At 54.4% G+C, this 22510-nt stretch overlaps 1 protein-coding gene across 10 annotated transcripts in view; it reads left to right on the top strand.

The window, feature by feature from the left end:
* RGS3 (regulator of G protein signaling 3) overlaps positions 1–22510 on the top strand; it is a 131604-nt gene that overhangs the window by 55561 nt on the left and 53533 nt on the right. For 8 of the 10 annotated variants that reach the window (XM_067040935.1, XM_067040933.1, XM_067040936.1 and 5 more), the window contains 2 exons: positions 6029–6072; positions 11808–11930. In XM_067040935.1, the coding sequence (XP_066897036.1) occupies positions 6029–6072; positions 11808–11930 (167 nt within the window). Of the gene's footprint in view, positions 1–6028; positions 6073–11807; positions 11931–16226; positions 19411–22510 lie in introns of those variants that run through there. The other 2 variants (XM_059071244.2, XM_059071241.2) reach the window with 2 other exon arrangements.

Raw genomic sequence — 22510 nt, 5'->3', positions numbered from 1 at the left:
TTTGCCGGCAGGCTTCTGCTCCAGTGAGGTTTCAGGGAGGCTTGGGAGTGGAATGGGAAGAGCGCTGGGTTCAGACAGACCTGTGTTCAAATCTTGGCTCTGCCCCTCACTACCTGTGTGTCCTCAGGCAAGTTCCTCAACCTCTCTGAGCCTGTTTCCTCATGTGTAAGTGAGGACACCGATAGTATCGCAGAAGCTTTTTGTGAAGATTAAATTAGGTCGTTTATGCAAAATGGCTGGCCCACACTGTGTGCCCAGGTAACACATCCGGGACAGGAGCACGTGGGAGGGTGAAGCGAGTTTCTACCCCACACTTGCCACGGTGCCCTCCCCTCCACTCGGGAATGGGAAACCAGCGGGAGTATCTGTCGAGTGGTTTGGTTTGGCGCCTGAGGTCTCTGCTGAAAGGGGCTCAATTTCCTCTCCCGGATTATGAAAACAGCACCAGACCTGTTTGAGCATGGGTGACAGGGGCAGGGAGGAAAATATTACCCAGTGAAAGAATTCTGTTTTGACGGGTTTTGCTCCAGGAAAACTTCCTGCCTGTTTGCAAACCCAGCCTGCGTGCTCGGTGCCCCCGCTCTTCTTCCTCCTTAGAAACCCAGGCCGTGTGAGAACCTCCATTCTCGCAGCCCCACAGGAAGTCGCTTACAACTTCTCTTTCTCTGCCTCTGGCTTTCTCCTGCCCACTGACCACGGCGGCCACTGAGGGGAAAAAGCAAGTCACCTTGCTTGGGGCCAGCCTCTCCTGCAAGGTGGGCTGGGCCTGACCAAGGTCATGGGGGGGAGCAGCCCTCTGAGCAACTTGAGCTGAGATCCTGGCATTCCAAGGAGCCCCCCAGTACCTGCGGGAGCGGGAGCGGGGCGGGCGAGAGCTACAGTGACTCTGCCCTTGGCTTCCCCGCTGCCCTGCCCCTCCCTGTCCCTCACGCCCAGCTTCCCCTACACACCCATTCTCCCGTCCCTCCCACCCCTCTGCACACACATGCACTCACACGCCTGCCCACCCCCAGCTCCCACTATCCAGGACGCAGTCAGATTTGAGGGGTGCTGGTGGGGGGCTGTGCTTGGTAATAAGGCTGATTGATTATGAGAACCATCACACAAGTTGGGCTCCTCACACAAGTCTGGGGCCTGCAAGCCCAGGATCCTGGGCTGCTCAGCCTTCTGCTGAAAGGAGGGAGTGAGAAGAGGGCTTTCAGACTGGCTGAGCGTTGGGTGCGGGTTGGGAGGGACAGGGCGGAGAAGAGCTGAGGGCAGTAGCTGGGGGCGTGAGGGCGTGGGCCGGCTTTGCTGCGGACGTGTGGTGTGGCTTTGGATGCATCTTCCTCCCTTTTCTGGGGTGCAGTTTTTCTGTGAAACCAGGCTTGGGCAGTCCAGTGTGTTCCCTCCCAGACCTGACGTGCCCACATGGACCCCGGGGTTGCTCTGAGAAGCTGGACAGTGCTCGTTTGTCTGGTCCCCACCCCTAGCCTGGGTTGGGGGAATCCTCTGGGAATTGGTTGGATCTTCCCCTCCTGGCGGCCCCAACCTAAGGCTTGAAGTGAGAGGCAGGGTAAGCACCATCCTCCACTGGGTGGCGGCTGGTCAGGGTGGGTGGCGTGAGGCCTTGGGGCGTGGCAGAGAAACCTCCCACGTGCCCAGCCTGTGCGGGCATGGCCTCCTGGGGCTGGAGACTGTGGGTGGCCAGACCAGCACTGCTCAGAAGAGATGACCACAGCCCTTGGAGCCTATTGGGTTGGTACATGAGGGGCGTCTGTGTGTGTGTGTGTGTGTGTGCGCGCGTGCGCACGTGCACGCCTGTCCTGGCTGGCCGGACAGTTGTTCCGCTGCGAACTGTCTTGCCTTTCTCCAGCAGTGTCAGTCAGCAAACACAGCGAGTGTGGCTTTCCATGGAGCCAGGGAGCTGCTGGGAGCGAAGGAAATGGCTCAGAGACACTGAGCACTCAAGGTGCACGTTCCAGTGCTTAGACGTCTTTTCAGGCACTTGTGGGGAGCCCTTGCCTCCTCCCCGGCCCCCGCTCCCTGAGACAGCCTTGGGGGTCCCGGGGTTTGCAGAAGTCCGGTGACCACCTCTCCAGCTGTCGGAGTTGGAGCCGCAGGACCCGGTGTCCTGAGTCCTGGTGCCCGCACTCCTGCCCGCCTCCCCGCACCTCCAGAGACTCGCTGCAGCAACAAGGGCCTGAGCGAGGCTTTTAAGAGATTCATTTGGGGCCTCAGCTGGAGCTTCTCTTGGCAGGATGGTCTCTGATTAGCATCGCTCATGACTCCTAAGGTTTCTCGTCTCTCTCAAATCAACATGTGCGGAAAGTTCAGTTTGGGGCAGAGAAGATGGTGAACAGGGAGCACACCCAGCCTTTCCTGCAGGCTGGGGCTGGCGAGGGCAGTTCCCTGGCCGAGGAGGATCTCCCCCACCCAGGGACCAAGGACTCCCTTGTGTGACATGCCGGATGCATGCTTGGCTCTGCTGGCTAAGCCTACTACCAGGGCTGGACACGGGCACAGAACATGGTGGGTGCCCAATGACTGTTTGTTGGGTGAATGAGTGTAGGACCCAAGGGAGATGGGAAGCGTGGCCTCAGCTTGGGGGCTGGAGTGCACTCCTCCCTCAGGGCTCCCGGCTGGTGGCCACTTAAACCTTGCCCGCCCTCCTCCTGCCCAGCTTCCCCCGAGCTTCAGCAGGGCTGAATGGCGGTGTAGTGGGAACAGGCGGAGAGCTGGCGCTAACGACTGGGACATCTCCGGTCAGCTGGGGCCCATTGTGGTCTCTTCCTGCCTCTGCCGCCCACTGGCTTTGCTGTTCTTTGTGTTTCTGCCTCCCGGGTGGCCAGTATCCCACCCACAGTGTGTCTTCCTGACCTGCTGTGGTCTCTCAGGATGGCCTGGAAATGTCCAGCTGATTCTTGGGTTCACCATCCACCCTGAGGAGCCCAGGGGCCCCATCTTGGAAACTCAGCTGCTTAGGTCCCAGCTGCTGGAACACATGGAGTTAAATTTAGTCGGTTGACATTTTCTGAGCACCTCCTCAGAGCCCACCTCAGTGCTGGCCGCCAGGGTGAGAGCAGAGGAAGAGACACATACATCCCCACCTCCAGAGCGCATGGCCAGGTGAAATGACAGATGAGTAAACCGGGAGAGGGACAGAAGTATGACATAGTGGTCAGAAGACAGGCTTTGGAGGCAGGCGGTCCTGGGTTCAAGTCTCAGCTCTGTCACTTGCCCACTGCACGCCTTCTGCAAGTTGTTTTCCTTCCCTGGGCCTCAGTTTCTGCATCTGGAAAATGGGGGCAACAGCCCTCCTAGCCTGTCTCACAGGTGGGGAGGACTTGGTAACTGGGTTGATCTGGGGATCTCAGACCAGGCTTGAGAGGACTCTGGGAAAATGACAAGAGGGGTCAGACCTGGGCCGGGAAGCCACCTCTGGGCTCCCCACAGCCCATGACTGGGGATCACCCTTGCATAGCCCATGGTCCATGGCCCACATTCCTTGATGGGAAAGAGTGTTCACCCATCACCCAGGAACCAAATGGCTCCTTGTTAAATTTCAAAATGGTGAAAGTGGTTGGAGTGTTGGATGGGAAGCCCGAATGTGTGCTGCCTCACTGTCCCTTTTCCTTTACACCCGCCCCCATTTCCACACTCTGGAAAGTCCAGAGCCCAGTCCAGCGTTTTGGAAGGGTTTCTGGTGGAGCTGAGGTTTCTCTCCTGGGTCAGCCACGCTGCAGCCTCCTTTGCTGAAGCTGCAGCTCCTTACAGGCACCCTTGGCTCCTGAGCCTTGTTGTCCTTTTATGAGGCTCTGAGCCATGCTGAGTGCTGCCCCCATTCTGTCCTTCTCCCAAAGTACTGCCAGCACAAGGCCATGACATGGAGCAGATTTCAGTGAAGGTGTGCAGTAACGCAGGGGTGCGATGGTGGGGTGTCACGGCACAGAAAAATTTCACGGCGATCCGTCAGCGATCCCTCGCCACTGGGAATATGTCCTAGGCTGCATCCCCCAACCTTGGCCTCCTGTCTCCCTGAGGCTGCCATCGACCTGGCTTTCCCCTCCCTTCTAGAACCTTCTCTTCTCTCACTGCCAGCTTCTAAAACCCAAAATTCTGTTATTTTCTTACACAGATCTTTTTGTTTCTCCCTTGGCACTAAAGTCTGCTTCTGGAAAGTCAAGGAAACGTCCCAGTGTGTTTTCTTAAACAAAAGAAACCACCTCCCCTTGTCTCCACCCTCAGCAATGCAAGGAACTGGCAGAAGCTTTGAAATCAGAGGTTTCTGAAACACGATGGACTTCTTAGGCAGGGCTGCCCCCTGCCCCCCAAGCCATCTCTAGGTGGGGAGAAGCAGAAGTATTTATTCGAATTCCAAAGCAAACCCCCATTTACTTATGAGCTATTTTCATCTGGCTCTGGCTGGCATCCCTGGCCTTAGGGATAGATTTGCCCAGGAAACTGCCCATATGCTTGCTCTGAGGGGGCCTGGCCTCCACCCCACATGAGGGCCTCACTCACTACTTGTCTTAGGAATAGGCTTGACCCACCGTCTCTGTTTTTCCCTTGCCACCTTTACTTTGCAACGCATTTTGGGTTTTTTGGACAACTTCTTTGATTCAAGTGTATGTTGAGGGTTCTGCGTTGAGCCCAGCACTAGTCCTGTTTCCTTGAGGGGACAGGCGGCTGGGTAGGGCCTACCTGGTGGGCATTTGAGAGGCAGGTGTGTAGTGGTTCGGAGCGTGAGCTCTGGGACCAGGCTTCCCGGGTGTAAATCTGGGTTTTTCCCCCTTCTACCTGAGGCATGTTACCCATCCCCTGTGCCTCAGTTTTCTCACATGAATCATGGATGATAATAACCCCTGCCTCATAGGGGTTGTTGTGAGTGTCGAGTTTATGCACATGAAACATTTGGCGCTGTGGTTGGCACACAGCACTGGGTACGCTAAAGCCCTATGTCAGTTTAAGTGTTTGCTGTTATGTGTGCTGTATGATTGCTTCCCTCAAAAAGGATGACCTGCCTGGTGAGGTCGAATGCTTGAAATACGGGAAGTTCCTAACCAGCCCTGGCCTGTGCTCAGATGAGCGGCCCACGGGGAGTGCTGCCAGGTTCCGGGGAGCAGCCTGCAGCGGTCAGGGAAGGCTGCCTGGAGGAGGAGGCGGGGCTTCCTCACACTTGCCATCCCTTGAGCACAACCTGTGCTTCTCCATCTCCATGCCTTTGCCGGTGCTGTTCCCACCTCCCAGAGTGCCCTCTCTTCCCATCTTGAGTTCAAGCTCAAAAGGGTCCCCCTTTTGTCAGGAAGCCTTCCCTGACAGCTGTGGGTCATCTCTTGGCTCTTGTGTTTCTGAAGCAGGCTGACCAAATCATCTTCCGCCTTAGGGTAGGTATCCCGCCTCAGCTTCTCTGCTGGAGGAGCGGGGAGTGGCCGACAGGCCCTCCCAGCTGCTTCCCAGGTGGAGAGGGTTTGGTGAGTGTTTGAGTTTGGGATTCTAGACCAGGGGTGAGAAGGCTCTAGGAAAACACACTGAGGGGGTGGGCCTGGGCTGGGAAGCCATCTCTGGGCTCCGCCCAATCCGTGATGGGGGATCCCCCTGCATAGCCCATGCATTCCTTGGTGGCTCCTTGTTGAATTTCAAAATGGCAAAGGCAGCTGGAGTGTTTAAAAGAAAACCCAAGTGTGTGCTGCCTCCGTGTCCCTCATCGCAGGGGGCATGGAAAGGAAGAGGCCTCCTGGGATGGATGACAGCTCCCTGTACCCCCACTGCTTGATGCCCAGAGGGTACTCCTGGCTACCTTTCATAGGGTGAGAGCTCAGTATTCCTTGGGTCAGGCTGACCTGCAGGCAAAGGCCTTACAGCTGTATCTCAACCTAATTAGATATTAAGTGGGCTTTCCTCCAGAGATTTCCCTGCCCCTTTCTTCCTCTTTTTACAGGAAGTACCACACACAGCCCTCTGGGTGAGACAGCTGGCTACGCTTAAGCAAACAGTTGAGGCTCTGTAACCAATTCTAAAGCAAGTCTTACTTTTTGTTCCCTCAAAGGTTCTTCAGAAGACCTGAAATTCTGTGTGCTGTATCTAGCAGAGGTGAGTCCTTCCCCCTGAATCTGAGGAGAGAGGTCTGTGTCCTGGTGCCTGAAGGAAGATGTTGGGCCGGGTTCTAGTGCAGGTTCTGATGCTGCCTCCACACCAACGCCTGCAGTGGTTCCGGGCAGGTCCAGAGTGGCCGTGTCCTGCTCTGCGGAATGGGAACAGCAACCCCTGCCCCTGTGTCTCTTACCTCTGTAGAGAAGAGCAGTGGACGTGAAGGTGCTTAGAGGGGCCAGAAGGACACTGTGGTCTCCTGCTTAGGACTTCCTGGTCTCCAGCCCCTGCAGGGGGTCACAGTGAGGGTGTGGCCTGAGAGCCAGGCATCATCGTATTCATTTGGTCGTCCCTCCTCTAGAGAGTGCCCCGATTCTTGTGCCCACCTCTTTCCTCCTCTCTTTCTAGAAGGCACCACCTATGTCCCCTCCTGCAGGGTCTTGTCAGTGTTTCAAAAGGCCTGAAGGTACCTGTACCTTTACCTGGGCCAGATAATACAGGTGAGAGCAACCATCTAGCATCTGTGCTTTGGGTCGGAGTGATACCCACTCAGTGTGATTGGTGTTCCTCACTTCCTCATGCTGGTTATCTCAGTCTGATTAGAAGCTCAGCTAGACAGTGTGCCTTTGCTGAGCAAAATGGGGGCAAACAGCTTATTGCTTGGTACGGTTTGGGAGATAAAATATCATTACCAGGGATTTAATCAAAGAGGGCCTTGGGGGCCTCCCTGGTGGCGCAGTGGTTGCGAGTCCGCCTGCCGATGCAGGGGACGCGGGTTCGTGCCCCGGTCCGGGAAGATCCCACGTGCCGCGGAGCGGCTGGGCCCGTGAGCCGTGGCCGCTGAGCCTGCGCGTCCGGAGCCTGTGCTCCGCAACGGGAGAGGCCACAGCAGTGAGAAGCCCGTGTACCACACACACACACACACACACAAAAGAGGGCCTTGGTGATGAAAACGTTGAGAGCCACTGAGCCATCCAAATTGTTTGCATTTCCAGCAGATTTTCTAATCGCAGCCTCGTACCGCTGCTCATATGAGTCGGCTACCAGTTCCAAGCAGGGGTTTATGAGACCCGTTCCTTCCCTCTGCTTCCGCTCATCTGTCTTACCCAGTAACAGTCCTGGGAAGCTGCCTATTCTGTGGGAGAATCTCCACTGGCCACATGCTATGGGTGAGGCCTGGTCTACACTGGCTGGCCAAGAGGAGTACACCATTTTGAGAAGGAATTTGCATGTTGTTTGTGGTTGGAAAATCATTCCTTCAGTTCCTGGCTAAGATAGGAGGTGCAGGGCTTCAGACGAGTCCCTTGGGTGAACACAGACCCCCTGAGGACAAGACAGTTGATGAGAGGTTAGCTTCAGGGGACAGCAGGGAGTCCAAAGGACAGTGGACCTTGTCGGAACTGAGCCAGGGACCCTGGCAGCCTAGAATGGCCACTTCAGGTCCAAGAAGGCATTGATGTCCTCCCCTGTGTCAGCATATCCCTCCCGGGCACAGGAAGTAGCTGGTGGAGACCCTTCAGGGCCGGCGTGAGTTCATTTCCCCAGAGCCGAGCGAGCAGCTTAGGAGAAGCTGTGAGGCAGGCTGGGAAGAGAGCATTTACCTCCCCAGCCTCACCCATCTGGATTCCAGTTCTCTCCAGCGGGGCCTGAAATGAGGCTCCAGGTTCTTTAATGCCAAGACAGCTTCCTGCCAGGCTGGGGTTATTTTTCCCAGAGAGAAGCACTTCTGCTCCTTGGTTTCCAGGGAGCTGTGACCTCCTACCCCTCCAAAGATTGATGAAGGGACATTGATCTGGGACCTTTTATTTCAGTAAAGTGTCAGGTGATCTGACCCCAAGGGGCTGCGTCTTTGAAGCTCACAGGCAGCTAGAAGCCCCTCTGTTCTCTTAATGGGCTGCTGTTTACGAGAGGCATGTCTATATCACAGGGAAGACAAGATCCCTGCTTGCCCTGTGGCCTGGAATAGGCTTGACAACAGTGGTTTTGGAACCCATGGGGAACCCCAGACTCATGTCTTAGTTGGAACTCCCAGCAAGCGGTTTCTCTTCATTGCCTCACATGCAGGTAGTGTCCAGAGAAGAACCAGGGCAGGGCAAGAGTCAGGATTTGGGGACAGTTTTCCAGTCTGCATTGAGAAAGACCCAACTGCCTGCGGGGGGCAGCAGCTCTGATTGTTCTGCAGCAGTAGGTCCTGGTTAGTTATCAAGTGGGTGGGATTGTTCTGAGCAGGCCTTGGCCCTGGGGCCTCTATTTCCCTGGACAGGTGTCCCTCAGCCCCTACAAATCCATGAGACAGATGCAGCCATGACTGGCTGTACCAGGGGCATCGGGTCAAAGGCCACACAGGTCAGGGACCATCCGCTAACTTGGAATTTGATCCTGGCTCCATTAATTTAAGAGTCTGCTCTTTGGGGTTAGGAAGACCTAGATTGGAATCTTGGCCCTGCCATTTCCTAACTGAGTGATCTTGAGCAAGTCACATACTCATCTCTGAAACAAGGCTGATGAGTCCTACCTTGTAAGGTTGTTGTAATGATTAAATGAGATTCAGTAAGATACTGTGTCCAAGGCACTTAGCACAGAACCTGCTACACAGTGAGTGCTCAATAAATGGTAGCTATTATTTCTGTCAGCTCCCTAACAGGGGGAGAGCTTTTCATATTCATTTACTCTCCATTAGAGACATCACCAATGATTTATTGATCCTTTAAAATAAAAGCTAAGAGGAATATCTCACATTTTTTGTAATGTACATATACTGTTAAACAAATGAGACAAGATCGAAGGCTCTGGAGGGAGGCGGAAGACAGACTTTGAATCCCTCCTCTCCTGAGACCTCCTGGGGCTGCTGACTTCACCTCTCTGAGCCTTAGTTTTCTCATCTGAAAAACAGTAACAGCTGTGTTTTTCCTTCCTCCCCATGTCATTGGGTCACTGGGAGAATTGAATAAAATGAGAGAACATCTGTCACAGCAAGTGAGCAAACGTAAATTGTAGTAGAAGAGGTTTTAGTTTTTACAAGGATAATATTAATTCAGGAACAAGGAGATTGAGGCAAGGGGAGCCATGTTTCTAGTTGGATTTGGGGATGCTCATGTTTGAATGCAGAGGTCTGGGCCCAGTGCTGTCACATCTGGCGGGCTCTGTGCTTAGCTAACCACCCTGCAGTCAAGGAAGCCCTGCCTCTGAGTGAGTTTCGTGAGGATGCTTTCAGGGCAGCTTACAACCTTGACCTTGGAGCCTGATATTCGAGGGCACGGTGTCTATCAGTGTTGAAACTGATGAGTCAGATCACAGAGTGGACCAAGAGAGACGGTTCACATGCAGGGACAGCCAGGCAGATGGTGGGGGGCCCTGATTTAGACAGATTTAGGCAGATGGAAACTCAGCATCCCTGGAGGGAGCTGTCTCCATGCTCCCCCTCTTGGCCAGGCCAACCTCCAAAGCTCCAGGCAACACTTAGAGAGGAGCCTTGGGAGCAAGGCCCTCCCCAAAATGTGTGCCCGTCTAAAACAGCCAGCCCCACCCCCCAGCCAGGCCTAGGGTTACGTCCTTGGTGCCTCAGATGCCTTCTTGAGATCATGCACGGGAAGGTGCTTTTTAAAATTGATACTTAGATCAAGGGAATTATTATTAAGGCAGAATCCTGCTTCAGAACAGAAAGAGAGGAGGAAGTTGGGGCTCAGGGAGATAAAGGTAGAGGCAGGCCTGGGAGGCTCAGGCCAGGACCAGATTTGTGGAGTGATGGCTTTTCCAAGCGGGAAGGGACTACAGTCCCTGCCCCGACTCGAACACAATGAGACAGGGAGCAGAGGGCCCTCTAGTCAGCTCCTGCCCCACCTGGTTTCTCCCTGGAGCATCTTGGGGTCTTTGCTGGGTGTGTCCTACCCCTGCAGTGGGCTGGGGGTTCTGGGAAGTGGAGGGAATCGGTTATTAAGTGGGAGGATTGCCTCACCACATCCACTCAGTTCCCTGAAACCAAGAGGTGGGGCTTTCTTCCCTCTCTCTGATCCTTTTAGGAAGAACAGCTTCTGAGCACGTTGGGGCTGGAGAGGAATGGCTGACACCCTGGGAACACTTAGCATGGGAGGTGGCCCTTCCCTGAAGGGGAGCATCCCTGAGGGTTGGGTTTGATGGCAGGGTAGACTGTGTCCCCAAATGCTGTTAGATGATGCTGATAACCACCCCAGCTCAGAGCCTTTGCATTTGCTGTGCCTTCTGCCTGGAACAGTTTCTCCCTAGCACTTTCCTGGCTGGCTCTTTCTTGTTCAGCCTTTGTTGGAGTGCTGCCCCTTAGAGGACCTCTCCCTTTTGGCCTTTCCACAATCTGTAATTACATTGTTTATTGGTTTATTGTCTCTGCCCCCATCCTGAGGGCAAGAACTCAGTCTCTCTTATCTCCCTCTTCACCCCGAGGGCCTACTACAGTCCCTGACACAAAATAGGTGCTCAATAAATATTTCTTAAACAAATGAAGTACTAATAACAACGATAGCTGCTGTTTATTGAGGCTTGGGTTATTGCTTGCCCTCCCAATAGCTCTGAGAGGTAGGTGATATTACTGTCATTCCCATTTTACAGACTTTCCTGAGGTGACAGCTAGGAAGTGGCAAAGCTGGGATTCAAACCAGGCCTGTCCAACTGCAAAACAAGGAAGGACCGCGTAGAAACACTGTCTTTTTCTCTGTTCCAGTCCATCCGGCTCACGCTCTTAGCTCCCTGGATGAGTTCATCTAATCGCAGCCCTGTGGGGTTATAATCAAATTCCAGCGGAGACAGAAAGAGCTAGCCATCCCCTGCTCAGAGCGTTCTGGAGAGGATGTTAACACTGGGCATGCTGTCCCGCCCCTCCCCACCCCCGGCACATTCTGACTCCTTCGGGGCGGGGCCGACTCCCTGGGTCCCAGCCTCTCCCTGGTGCCTGTAAGCTGGCCTGGATTTGACCTCATCCCGGAAGTCCCTCCAGGGAGCCAGAGCTTACTGAGGCCTTCACTTGCCAAGCACTGCGCTAGGCCCGGCTGAAAAAGGCCTTCCTAGAGTGAGTTTCTAGTCTAGTTGGGGAGACAAGACTGCAGCATTTAACAAGGTTAAATAGCAAAGTGAGATTTAAATGGCAGCAGTGGGAGAGACTTGCACTCAGTTGAGCTGAACGGTCACTGATCAGACCCAGCTCACGTGTCAGGCAGTAGTGGGGCTGCACAAGGCCACACAACTGCTCTCCAAGGACTTTCCAAAGGGACCGAGTCGCCGTTTGGGCACCCATCTAACCTTGGCCTTGTGATCAGATGAGTGTGCTGAGGTGGGGGAGAGGGGCTCTGTGAGCCCGGGGAGGGGTCGTGGCTCCGTAGAGCATCAGAGGGGCGGAGACCTTGGCCCTCTGGGTTCCCCACGTGCTCCCCCAGCTGTCGCCTCGTGCCGCCTGTCCCCGGGGGTGACCTCACCATCGCAGTCGGTGGCCCTCCACAGAACTCCACTGTGTTGGCAACCGCTGCCTCCCTCCCTTCCCCCAACCCGTGGGCACACGGCTTACCAGCCGACCCCCGAGCCAGCTTCCCTGCTCATGTGGCTGCCTCCGTGTCACCGGGGATTAGTGGGCATTTGTGGCTTTCAGCGGTCACTCCCCTCCCTGCTGCAGCCTCACCCTCTGGAGCCCAGGGATGGGCTTGGGCTTGGTCCTGGGAGCCGCCGAACCAGGGAGCAGCGCTGACTGCCCCTTTCTCTGTTTCCCCTGACATCAGAAGGCAGAGTGCTTATTCACTTTGGAAGCTCACTCGCAGGAACAGAAGAAGAGAGTGTGCTGGTGCCTGTCGGAGAACATTGCAAAGCAGCAACAGCTGGCGGCGCCGTCCCCTGAGAGCAAGGTAAGGGCCTCGCTGGTGGCCACAGCCCTGGCTGCCTGGCTCCCCCTCGGCCAGCCTGCACCCCTGAGCCTCCGAATTGAGCTTGGGACCAGCCCTGCCTTAGGACTTGGATCTGGGCAGCAAGCTCTTGGCAAGGAGGCCTGTGCTCGAACGACTCTCACCCTTGGCCTGTCGCAGGATCTGCTGAGCGAGTTTGACGGTGCTCAGGTAGAGCGACAGAGCCAAATCGAGCATGACCCATCAATCCTCGGTTCTCTTCTCTAGTTTGCCGACGGCAAGGTCTAGTTCGGGCTGGCCTCCCAGCTGCTGCCTGGCGTGCGGTCCTGCTCTGCTGTTGGGTGTAGGTCGTGCCCAGGGACAGCAAGTACACTGGTGTCTAACACTGGCCTGAAGCAGACATAGTTGCGAAGGGACGTTTGTGGCAGAAGCCGTGCTGGTTCGATGCGGGCCACGGCCAGGTGGAGCCAAGTGGAGTTTTCTGGGGACTGGGAGCCTGCCAGCGGGAGCATCAGGGAAGGTTAGAGACTCCCAGCTGAAGCTGACCTGGGGCAGGCACCCCCTCGGCTGGTCCCGTGCCTGTGGAAGGCATTGGGATCGGAGCTGGACTACAGCCTTCCCCTTGGCCCCCCGGATGCCAGGCCAAGGCACAGTTGTATTCCGCCATTTGTGAGTCACTCGGGTCCCTTCTCCTGCTGAACGTGTTGGCCGTGTTGGAATTTGGTCTGATTTGCTGCAAAGGGAGCCGTGGTGGTCGGCTGGCCGGAACCAGGGAGAAGAGGGTAAAGGAAAGCGAGCGACAGCTGGTCAACTCGCAGGCCTCGTGCTCCTTCCTGCTGCGTTGAGGGCCGCCCTGCGCCTGCGCGTCATGCATACATAGCCCAAAGGGGCAGTGGGGCAGGCTGCTGCGGATGGGAGGTGGGGAAGAGGCTGCTGCGCAGCCCCTGTTGGTGGGGTGGTGGCGGATGGCAGCTCCTCAAGTAGTGCATGTCTGAGGATTATGTGATCTCAGGCTCGACAGTTACCTTGTTTTACACTTGCCAGGGGCAAGAATAACCGTGATGAGGGAGGACAGCGGGCACAGCATGGACACAGTCACATTCTGCTGCTGGCTGGCGGGTGACCTTGGGCAAGTCACTGTACTACTCTGTGCCTTGGTGTCCCCATCTGGGGATAGTAGTTTCTCCTCCAAAGGGTTGTTGTGCAAATTAAATGAGACAGTGCATACACAGTTCATAGCACAGTGCCTGGTATTCAGTAGGTGCTCTTGCTACGCCGGCTGGTTCCCAGTCTCAGCTCCTACTCCTCAACAGAGACTTGCCAAGGCTGTAGGCTGCCTGGCCCCCTTGATCCTGGGTTGGTCACCATCAGAGACCAGGCCACTTCCTCCTCACGGGGGGGTGGCTGCTGGGATGTGGCATGCTTGCACTCGTGTTCCTCAGTTTTCTTGTGTTTTAGGCTTAGCTCCTCCTGATCTGGGGAAAAAGTTCTTTCTGCCTCAACTTCAGAGTTTGCCGGCTCTGGAGAGTGTTGGCAACAGCCTTCTCAACGCCCTGGGGAGTCTCTCCACCTTCGGTTGCGGGGTGAGGGGGACAGTTTGAGTGACTGAAGGTAGGCTGGGTTTCTGAGACAGGCGCTGGTCACCGCAGGGCCGTGGGCTTGGCTGACTGACCCTGGAAGGGTCCGAGAGTTTGGGGCCTGGCTTCCGGGCCACGCCAAGATATATGGGCAGCCTGGGCAGGCAACAGCTGGACGCGTCTTCAAATCAAAACTCTTTAAACGTGTGCTTAATGGAGAAGCTCTGTGTTGGGCGGGAGGAGGGAAAAGACGGAGGGCCCGACCTCTGGGACGGCCTCAGGATCGCCCCCTCGCCTGGGAACGGGCCCTGCCCAGCTGGCACACCCCACTTGGCCCACGCTCCTTGAAAGGCAGTTAGGAACCACTTTTTGTTAGGCAGGCGCCTTGGGGATCTCCCTGCCCAACCTTCCCTCCCCCCCATCACACCCACTGGAAGAGTCATAGCAGCTCATTCCTTCTAGTCACTTGCAGAATGCTTCCTGAGAGAAGTTCCCGTAAATAGGATTTTCTCCAGCCCCGTACGGTTCCAGGAGTGCTTCAGCAAAAAAAAAAAACCTTAACTGCCGGGCCCAGGTGGCTGTCCAACCGGCACAGGCCATCCACCTGCGCTTAGCTCCGTCAGGTCCTGGCTGCCTCCAAGGTGACCGTGAACCTCCTTGCCCAGGGCTGGGCCACAGCCCTTTTACTAGGCTTGCTGTCCTCCAGGGGAGAGAGAAGAGGGAAGGCCAAGCAGAGCTTGGACACTGGCTTCTTGCTTCGGTCAAGCAGACCACTTCTGCCTGAAATCTGTTTTGAGCCCTCACTGAGGGGCATGCCTTTTTTAAAAAAAAAAAAAAAAAACAAAACACGCCTTTTCTTTGTTCTGAGCCTGTTCCGCCTCCTGCCGCAGAATGGAAACCGATGCCTAAGCCACTCCTTGTCTGCCCAACTCCAGTGCCTCTCCGGGGAAAGAGGGCTTTGCAAGGCAGCTCCCCAAACTCCTGTGCTGCCTCTTCTCAACCCTGTTCGTTTCAGCAGTGTTTGCTGACACTTGGAATGTGGGATTGGGATTCTTCAAACATCTCAAAAAATGCAGAAGTTCTTCCCCAATTTGCAAAACACGATAAATGTGATATGCCCTGAACACGAAATGCTTCTGGGGAGAGATGGAGGGAATTGGAGGAAGATGGATTCAAAGGACAGTAGAGAGGCTGGTGTGCCACTCCCTGCTGTGGGACCTCTGGCAGCTGCTTCCCGCCGTGGCGGGCCCATCTATGCATTGGTCAGGTGGCTCTTCGCAGCTCTTCAAGCTTTGTGATTCTCATGAAAGTTGAGGACCTGGAGTCGTCCAGTTCTCCAAGATTTCTGTATAACTTGATTGCCTGTGAAGTGCGCTGCCCTTAGGGGCCAGGTCTACTCCCCTCCTGGCGGGGGGAGACATAGACTTCCTGCGCTGTGTCTGAGGTGCCTGTGACCTTGGGTTGCAGTGTTGGGGTCCCGGCTGGGGCAAGGACACAACGAGGCAGGCCGAAGCGGACTGCATCCCGTCTCTGGGGCCCCACTGCCTTTCTCCGGCTCACTCCTGGCTGACCGTGGCAGGTGGAAGGCTGCTCCAGGTGGGCCTGCGTGCTCCCCCTTTCTGTAGCCATAAGTGGCCGGCTTCCTCTCCTCTCCCAGCTTCCTTTTTCTCACCACCCCGTTCTTCCTCATCAGCATTCTGCCCCCTTTCTTGCTTCATCGTCTATGCCTGGAGGGAAACTACCTGTCTTCTTTCACCTGGGACAACTTCTACTAAACTCCCTGCCATGGGTACCGCTGCCATGCTGCTAATCTAGAATAACTCACAGGTGGTCTTACCTGTGGCTGTTAAGGCTAAGGTAATAGGGAGAGACAAATGCATATTGTGTTGGTTATTCAATCAAATATAGAAATAAATGCCTGCTCTGGGCCGGACACTAGTTTAGGTCCTTTATGGGGGCGGGCGGAGGGCTCTTGGCTGTACATTCATTGTCAGTGAAACTCCACGAGCTCCCACCACATGCACAGCGCTGGCCTGGGCAATGGACCTTTCTCGGGGTACACCCTGAGCTCAGTGCTGGGAATGCACGGGTGAATCTGTCATATTCTTTCCTTGGGAAATTGCGGTCCAGCGGTGGAGACCGATATTGCCAACAGACGGTTCAAAAATAACATAGCGAGTGATATGGGAGGCGTGAGCTCTTACCGCTCTGTGACCTCAGGCGAGGCACCGAGGCTCTCTGAGACTCAAGATTTTCATTAGTAAAGCAGATGGATGAACAGGGTTCTCGTGAGGATTAAACTCATGTAATGTGCTTAGCAAAGTGGCACACAAGAAGAACTCTGTGAATTCTTATTATTATTAAAGTTATGTCTATATAGGAAGATTCATCTAGTGACCTTGTTTATTGAAGCTGAGTGCTGCCGCTTTGAGCACATGTAACGACTGCTCCATGTCACTTCCTGGTAGCCACCTGCTGTATTCCTGGGACCAGGCAGGGAAACTGAGGCCTCCTGGGTGTGCTCTGGCTGTAAGACTTCTCCCAGGTGTGACACCGAGGTGCATGCCACCTCGTCATCTCCACTAGGGCGGCTAGAGATGGGGCCCTGGAGACGCCAGGGTCTATCTGAGCACCTTAGAGAGCAGCAGGGCCAGGTCCTGGAGTCAGGCAGCCCTGGCCCGAGTTGACAGCGAGCTAATTCCAGTTCTGTCTGGTTCCACAGAAACTGCACCCTTATGGCTCTCTCCAGCAGGAGATGGGGCCGGCCAACTCAACCAATGCTACCCAGGATAGAAGCTTTACCTCATCAGGACAGACTCTGATTGGCTGAGCAAACTCGAGGGCAGGACTCTGCTTCTGGCAACTTAACCCTTTCTTGGGCATCCCCTACCACACAGTAACCTCACCTCAACTGGACCCAAAACGGAGGACCAAGATGGTGGGCCTAGGGTCATCTGAAGGGAGTGGCCCCACAGGTGTGTGGACTGGCGTCAGAAGGACCACAGTGGTGTGAGAGGCCCTGTGGGCAGACGCACACTGGATCAGAAAGTCCCACATGGAGAAGACCCAGAAGCTTATTCCCTACAAGGAAGAAGGAGGTGAAATAGCATCTGGGCTACTGGTGGTTCCAGCACCTGCCTCAGGCAGCAGGAGAAGTTGGGAGAGGTCAGCCCTGACGGAGAACAATGCCAAGATCCGCTGCTGCCAGAAGATATCTCCACCCATTCACTCATTTTTCATCTGAATTCATGCATTCGTTCCTTCATTCATCAGATATTTTTAGGGCATCTACTTTATGCCAGGCTCTGGGCTGGGAGCTGGAGATACTATGGAGAATGAGAGGGACATGGTCTCTGCTCTTATCAAGATTTCAGTCTTAGTAGGGGAGAGAGCATTACGTAAACACCAACACACACACACACACACACACACACACACACACACGGGATTACACACTGTGATCCTCTATGAAGGAAAAGAAAGGATTACTTTAAGAGAGAATATTATTAGAGATTGCTGTGTGTGGGTGTGGGGTGGGGGAGGGGAAGAGCCTAACTTTTAAGCCAAGAAAGGAGTTAGCCAGTCAAGGACTTTGGAAAGAATTTTCCAGACAGATGGAACAGCCTGCGAAGAGTACCTGAGATAGCAAGGAGCATGGAGTGCTGGAGGAACGGAGGCCAGGCCGTTGGAGCTGGGGCTTAGTGCGGGGGAAGACCAAGTAGGTGGGGGCCAGATGGTACAGGGCTTTGGTGGTTAATGTTGTATTGATTGCATTTGAGACACAGTGGGAAGCCACTGAAGGCTTTTGAGAAAGGGAGTCACAGAATCTCAGGGACATTTCTAGATGATGAGAGAACCCAAGGAGGGGCCCAAGTGGGTGTAAGGAGATCAGTTTTGTTTTGGGAGGGGGGGGGGTCCCTTCAGTCCTTCAGGTGATGGGTGATGGTGGCCCATCCTGGATGATGTCTGGGGAGGCGGGTATGTGAATGCCCAGACCCTCGGGTAGGGGAGGCTCTGCGATGAGAAGAGAGAGTTTCCTGTCCCTCCACCACTCTCACCCTCATCCTCCACTGTATCGCACTCTTTCAGTGGATGCAAGTAAGGATGGGGCCTTCCTCACAGAGCCCCCTCCTGGTGAGGCCTGGGTAGGGACCAGTGCTGAGTTCCAAGAATGTCCCTGGGAGTTGGGAGTTATGGGTGCTTCAGCTGGCCCAGGTGGTCAAGTTCACAGCCCCCCAGCCTCAGCAGGGGTGGCCTATGCTGTCCCTCCATCCTGTGAACACAGCCCTCTGGAAACTGACTGGGTTTGCTTTCTGCAGAGCTCCTGAGGGTCAGGGACTGGGGCTAAGTGTGGCTCAGCACACTTAGAGGAGACCGTCCTGCCATGAGGCTGACAAAAGGCCTCTATGGGGACGGCGATTAGAGGCTCAGCCTGCTCACTGCCTGCTGCACCTTCTGGTGCAGCCCAGCGTTGGGCAGCTTTCACACCCTTCTCTAACCGCGCAGGCATAGCTCACACATCAAGGGGATGCGTAGGATCAGGGTCATTTGCATAGAAAGGGGGTCAGAGAGGCTGGACTTCAGTTTAGAGAAGTCCCCTCGGAGCTTGGACGCCCCGTGTTGTGTCTTGTAAGAGCTTCTCCGTGTCTTTAGAGAGGGGTCTTGTGCCCTGGTGAGTTTGCTCAGCTGCTTTGGCTACTTGACCCCTAAGAAGGGTGGCCCAGAAGAGAATTTGCCCCTTACCTCCCACGGATCACCCCTCCTCCCAGCCTAGGAAAGATCCGACGCGTCGCATCAGTCATCTAGCAGGGGATCAGCCCAGTGCCCTGCCCAGCAGGGGAACAGCCTGGGCCTGAAGTGGGACAAGTGATCCGCAGAGTCTGTCAGCCGAGACTCCGCCTGCAGGGTTAATGCTGAGAGGCTGTGCAGCTGAGTCTGCACAGACAGCAAGCTGCACCATGATTTCATTTGATTCCCTTACAAAATGACATTAAGGGGAGTGTGAGCCACAGGAGAATTGCCTGTCTGGGAAGACAGCGAGCTTGCCTCTCCCGGACCTGGAGACCTACCTCTGTCCACCAGACAGGTGCAGAGGATGGGGGAGCTCTGGCAGCAGGGAAACGGAGACTCGGAATGAGGCACTTAGCCCTGGGGACAGCACTTTCCTCTGGCTTGTCCCAACAAGCTGCTGAGTGGAGCGGAAGCTCCCGTCAGGGTCCTAGACCTGGCTGGCTGCTGGGAAAGCACACATCAGCTCCTGGAGGGCCCTGGACCCACCTTCCCAGTGACTGCTGCGAGCCACAGCGCCATTGCTGCTCTGACTCTCAAATCGATGAGACAATTAATTTGGCTCCACGGGCTCGAGAAGATGAAATATGACCGGGTGGCCACTGCTCCTCAGAGGCCCAGTCCATCCCAGACGTCCAGGATGATGAACGCATCGAAATCGCATTTGAGAGTCATAATCACGGGAAACATGGCCGAGCCCCTCCCTCCACATAAATCACGCTAAGAAGCTTCACACAATGGTCTCTTTCCTGATGGGCCAATTGTCTTGGTGTGTGTCTCCGGGGCGGCGAGCTGGGAGCACGGGAGCACAACCATTTATTGTTGAAAAGGCCATCTGGGTGATTTGAATACAAAGTGATTCTTTAAGTTCCCCACACATCCTTTGATCCCATTTTTTTTGTTTTCTTATTGTCTCAGGCTCTGCGTCTGCTGAAACTCCCAGTCTCTCCTGGAAGCAGTCATGCTCTGGTCTCTGCCACCTGGGTCCTTTTGGCCCTTTGGGAGTGGGAACCTATTGGAAATAATGATGACACTTATTTATGTATGCCTTGTTCTTTTTTATTCTTTAGTTTAAATTCTTTTTGTCATAAATTCTGCCACCAAAGCCTGAATTTCTCATACACGGCACCAAGAGCATTCTGCAGATTGAAGGTGCAGGCAATTTCACAGTGAGGGAGGGCTCCCCACAGCGAGAGCGTGGGCTTCACAGATGGCACCTGTGATCCCCGGGCATTACCTCCCTTAGACCTCCCAGCTGCCTTGTTTTATGGATGGAAGGGACTAAGACTCAGAGAAGTGAAGTGATTTATCCCAGGTCACATAACTGGTCAGAGACCGAGCTAGTCCTCAAGCCAAGACCTTGCAACCTAATCCATTGCTCTTTCCAGATGAAAGGTTTGCCTCTTAGGAGTGGAAGTAAGAGAAATCAGTCATCTCCTCCAGGAAGAGCCAGGAGGAAGATATCCTGCATGCAGAAATCGTGGCCCTTTGAGCTCTAGAGGGGATGCTTTAGGACTAATAAAAATGAGATGCCTTATTCTCTACACAGTGGAGAATAAACTTCGAGTTCCTATGGCCCAGGGGTGGCCCAGGCTGAAAAGATGAATAGCTTCACACGAGATTTAAGAGGTCTGATGTGAAAGACAAGGTGGAAGTCCTGAAGACAGGCTCTCAGCAGCACTGGGATGGGGGGTTACCCCATCCCTCTTTTGAGTCTGGCATTCAAGAGGACCAGCAGCACAGTCTTGGGATACCTGGCCGCGATGAACAGCGGCCGGAGGCAGAAAGGGATGGCTCAGGTTCAGGCCCAGCTGCACTGAGCATAAGTACAGGAAGGAGACCTTTGACCTCTGCCCTGTTGAGGGTGAGGAGAGAGCCTACTCCAGGTTTTGGGCCCAGATTTTGCCGGTTGACTGACTTGGAATCTCAATCCTAAGTAACTGGGTGTCAAATGGACTAGATTTCAGATATTCTCTACCCGTTGCCACCCCACCCCCCCGCCAAAAACCTGTTTTCCAGTCTCTCCAGCTCTCTGCCCTCCCCTCCTTGCTGCCCATCTGGCTACGGAGAGACTGCCTTCTTCCCACCTTCCTCTTGGCCTCAGTCATCTTGCTATCTTTTTTTGTTCTTAAGGAAGATAGCACAACCTTACCCTCTATCTTGTCTCGACCTCATCTTTCTTCAAGCCTTTCTCGGAATAGGGCCACTGTCCTCCAACCTGTTCCCAGATCCTTGGTTTAAGAGTAGAATAATAACAGTAGGTAATTTATAAGCGAGCGCTTAGACCGTGAACCTGGAACGATGCCGGGCTCTTCACCTACACTGTCTCTTTAATCCTCACTACAAGCCTCGTGAGGTTCTTTGCGGTCCTTACCCATTTACTCTCATTATACCCAATTGATATAGGTAAGGACGCTGAGTCTTTGAGAAGAAACTTGCCCAAGGTCACACAGCCAGTGGGTGGCTTGGATTGGAACCTGGGTGCCCAGCTCCAGAGCACTGGCTTTGGATTGCTCTACTCTCCTACTTTCCAGCAGCCACGGGCCATCCAAGCTGGGAGGGGTGGGGAAGCTGAGCAGTCACACTTCCCGCTTCAAGACCATCGTGGGAGGCCGTGGTCCCAGCCTGCTTCTTAAGGCTCTCCCTCTGCCCTCCTGCTTTGTGCCCACATCTCGGCCGTATCGGATTATTTTCCTTCTCTGAATTCCCCATGCATGTTCGTGTTTCGGCTGTTTCTTCTGCCTGATGTTGCCTGCCCCCCTCTGCTGTTCCCGACACATACAGTCCTCAGCCTTCAAGCCTCCCCCGAGACACCTTTCTCAGACGTGCGTCAGAAGTCACTGCTTCCCCCTCTGTGTTCCACAGTGTTTTGTTCCTCTTTAGCACAGTGAGTTAGGCAGATATGTCTCGCCCGCAAGACCGTGAGCTCCTTGGGAGCCAGTGGAGGTCAAAGTTTACTTATTTCTGATTCTGTTACTGCCTGGTCCCTGGTAGGTGCTCAGTAGATGTTGTAGGATTGGATTGGTCCATGCAGTTCAAGCCTCTCACGTTCTGGAATCTAGACAAGGAAACTGAGGCTCAAAAAGGGGAAGTGACCTGGCCAGGTTCATGGGACAAGGTAGTGGCAGAGCCAGGACTAGAACGCAGGTCTCCTGACTTTCTTGGCTCAGAACTTTTTCCGTTGCACCTCGGCTTTGTAAGACCAGAGCCTGGATCCCCACTCGGTCTTAAGCAATCTGATCTGGGCAGACTCACTTCAGGGTTATAGATACCACGATATCCACGCTGACTTCTGGGCATCCTCAGAGGGAAGGAGACCCTTCTGAGACCCAGAACTGCTCCTATGGTTCTCTTGCCTGGGTTTGTGGAGCTCCCTTCTCACTGAGTTCCTTGCCTTCAGAGAAAACCAGAGTAGGATTCTGAAGATCTTGGTTCAAATCCTGATTTTGCGTGGAATTCACTGTGTGACACTTTGGGCAAATTACTTCACCTCTCTGATCATTTGTTTCTTTTTCTTTTTTTTTTTTTTTTTTTTTTTGCGGTATGCGGGCCTCTCACTGTTGTGGCCTCTCCCATTGCGGAGCACAGGCTCCGGACGCGCAGGCCTAGCGGCCATGGCTCACGGGCTTAGTTGCTCCGCGGCATGTGGGATCTTCCCGGACCAGGGCACGAACCCGTGTCTCCTGCATCTGCAGGCGGATTCTCAACCACTGCGCCACCAGGGAAGCCCTGATCATTTGTTTCTTTACCAAGAAAAATGAGGGAGTTGAATTTAGGTGATCTCCAGGAGTCATCTTCAAAGCCTCAGGACTCTAACAACAGGTTAAAAGAAAAAAAGAAATCAGACATTTTGGTCTTCACATTGAAACAAGGGTGTATGTGTGTGAATATATGCAAACGTTGTACGTGGTTAATATTCATCATGTACTTGAGACAAATAAGTGTACGTATGGACCTTATACAGGAAGGGGTCCTCATCACAGGCTCTCGGATTGTAAGCCCAACCCTACTTCCTCCCACCCAAATGTGCCTCCTTCAGGCTCGCCCCAGGGAAAGTGGCAAGGAGCTTTCAAACCTAGAATCTTCCCCTGGCCCTTCTTTTCTCCTGCTCGCTGGACTCTCGTTTTAACTTCACATATATAGGTATACCCGTATGTTCTTTAATCGGACTCCTGGTCTACGGCATAAAGCTAACTTTGTGCAGCGCCTTTAGTTTCT

Source organism: Kogia breviceps, chromosome 8 (genome assembly GCF_026419965.1).
Source record: "Kogia breviceps isolate mKogBre1 chromosome 8, mKogBre1 haplotype 1, whole genome shotgun sequence".
NCBI lineage: Eukaryota > Metazoa > Chordata > Mammalia > Artiodactyla > Physeteridae > Kogia > Kogia breviceps.
Note: the sequence above shows the minus strand (reverse complement) of the source record. Positions and strands in the feature narration are given on the sequence as shown.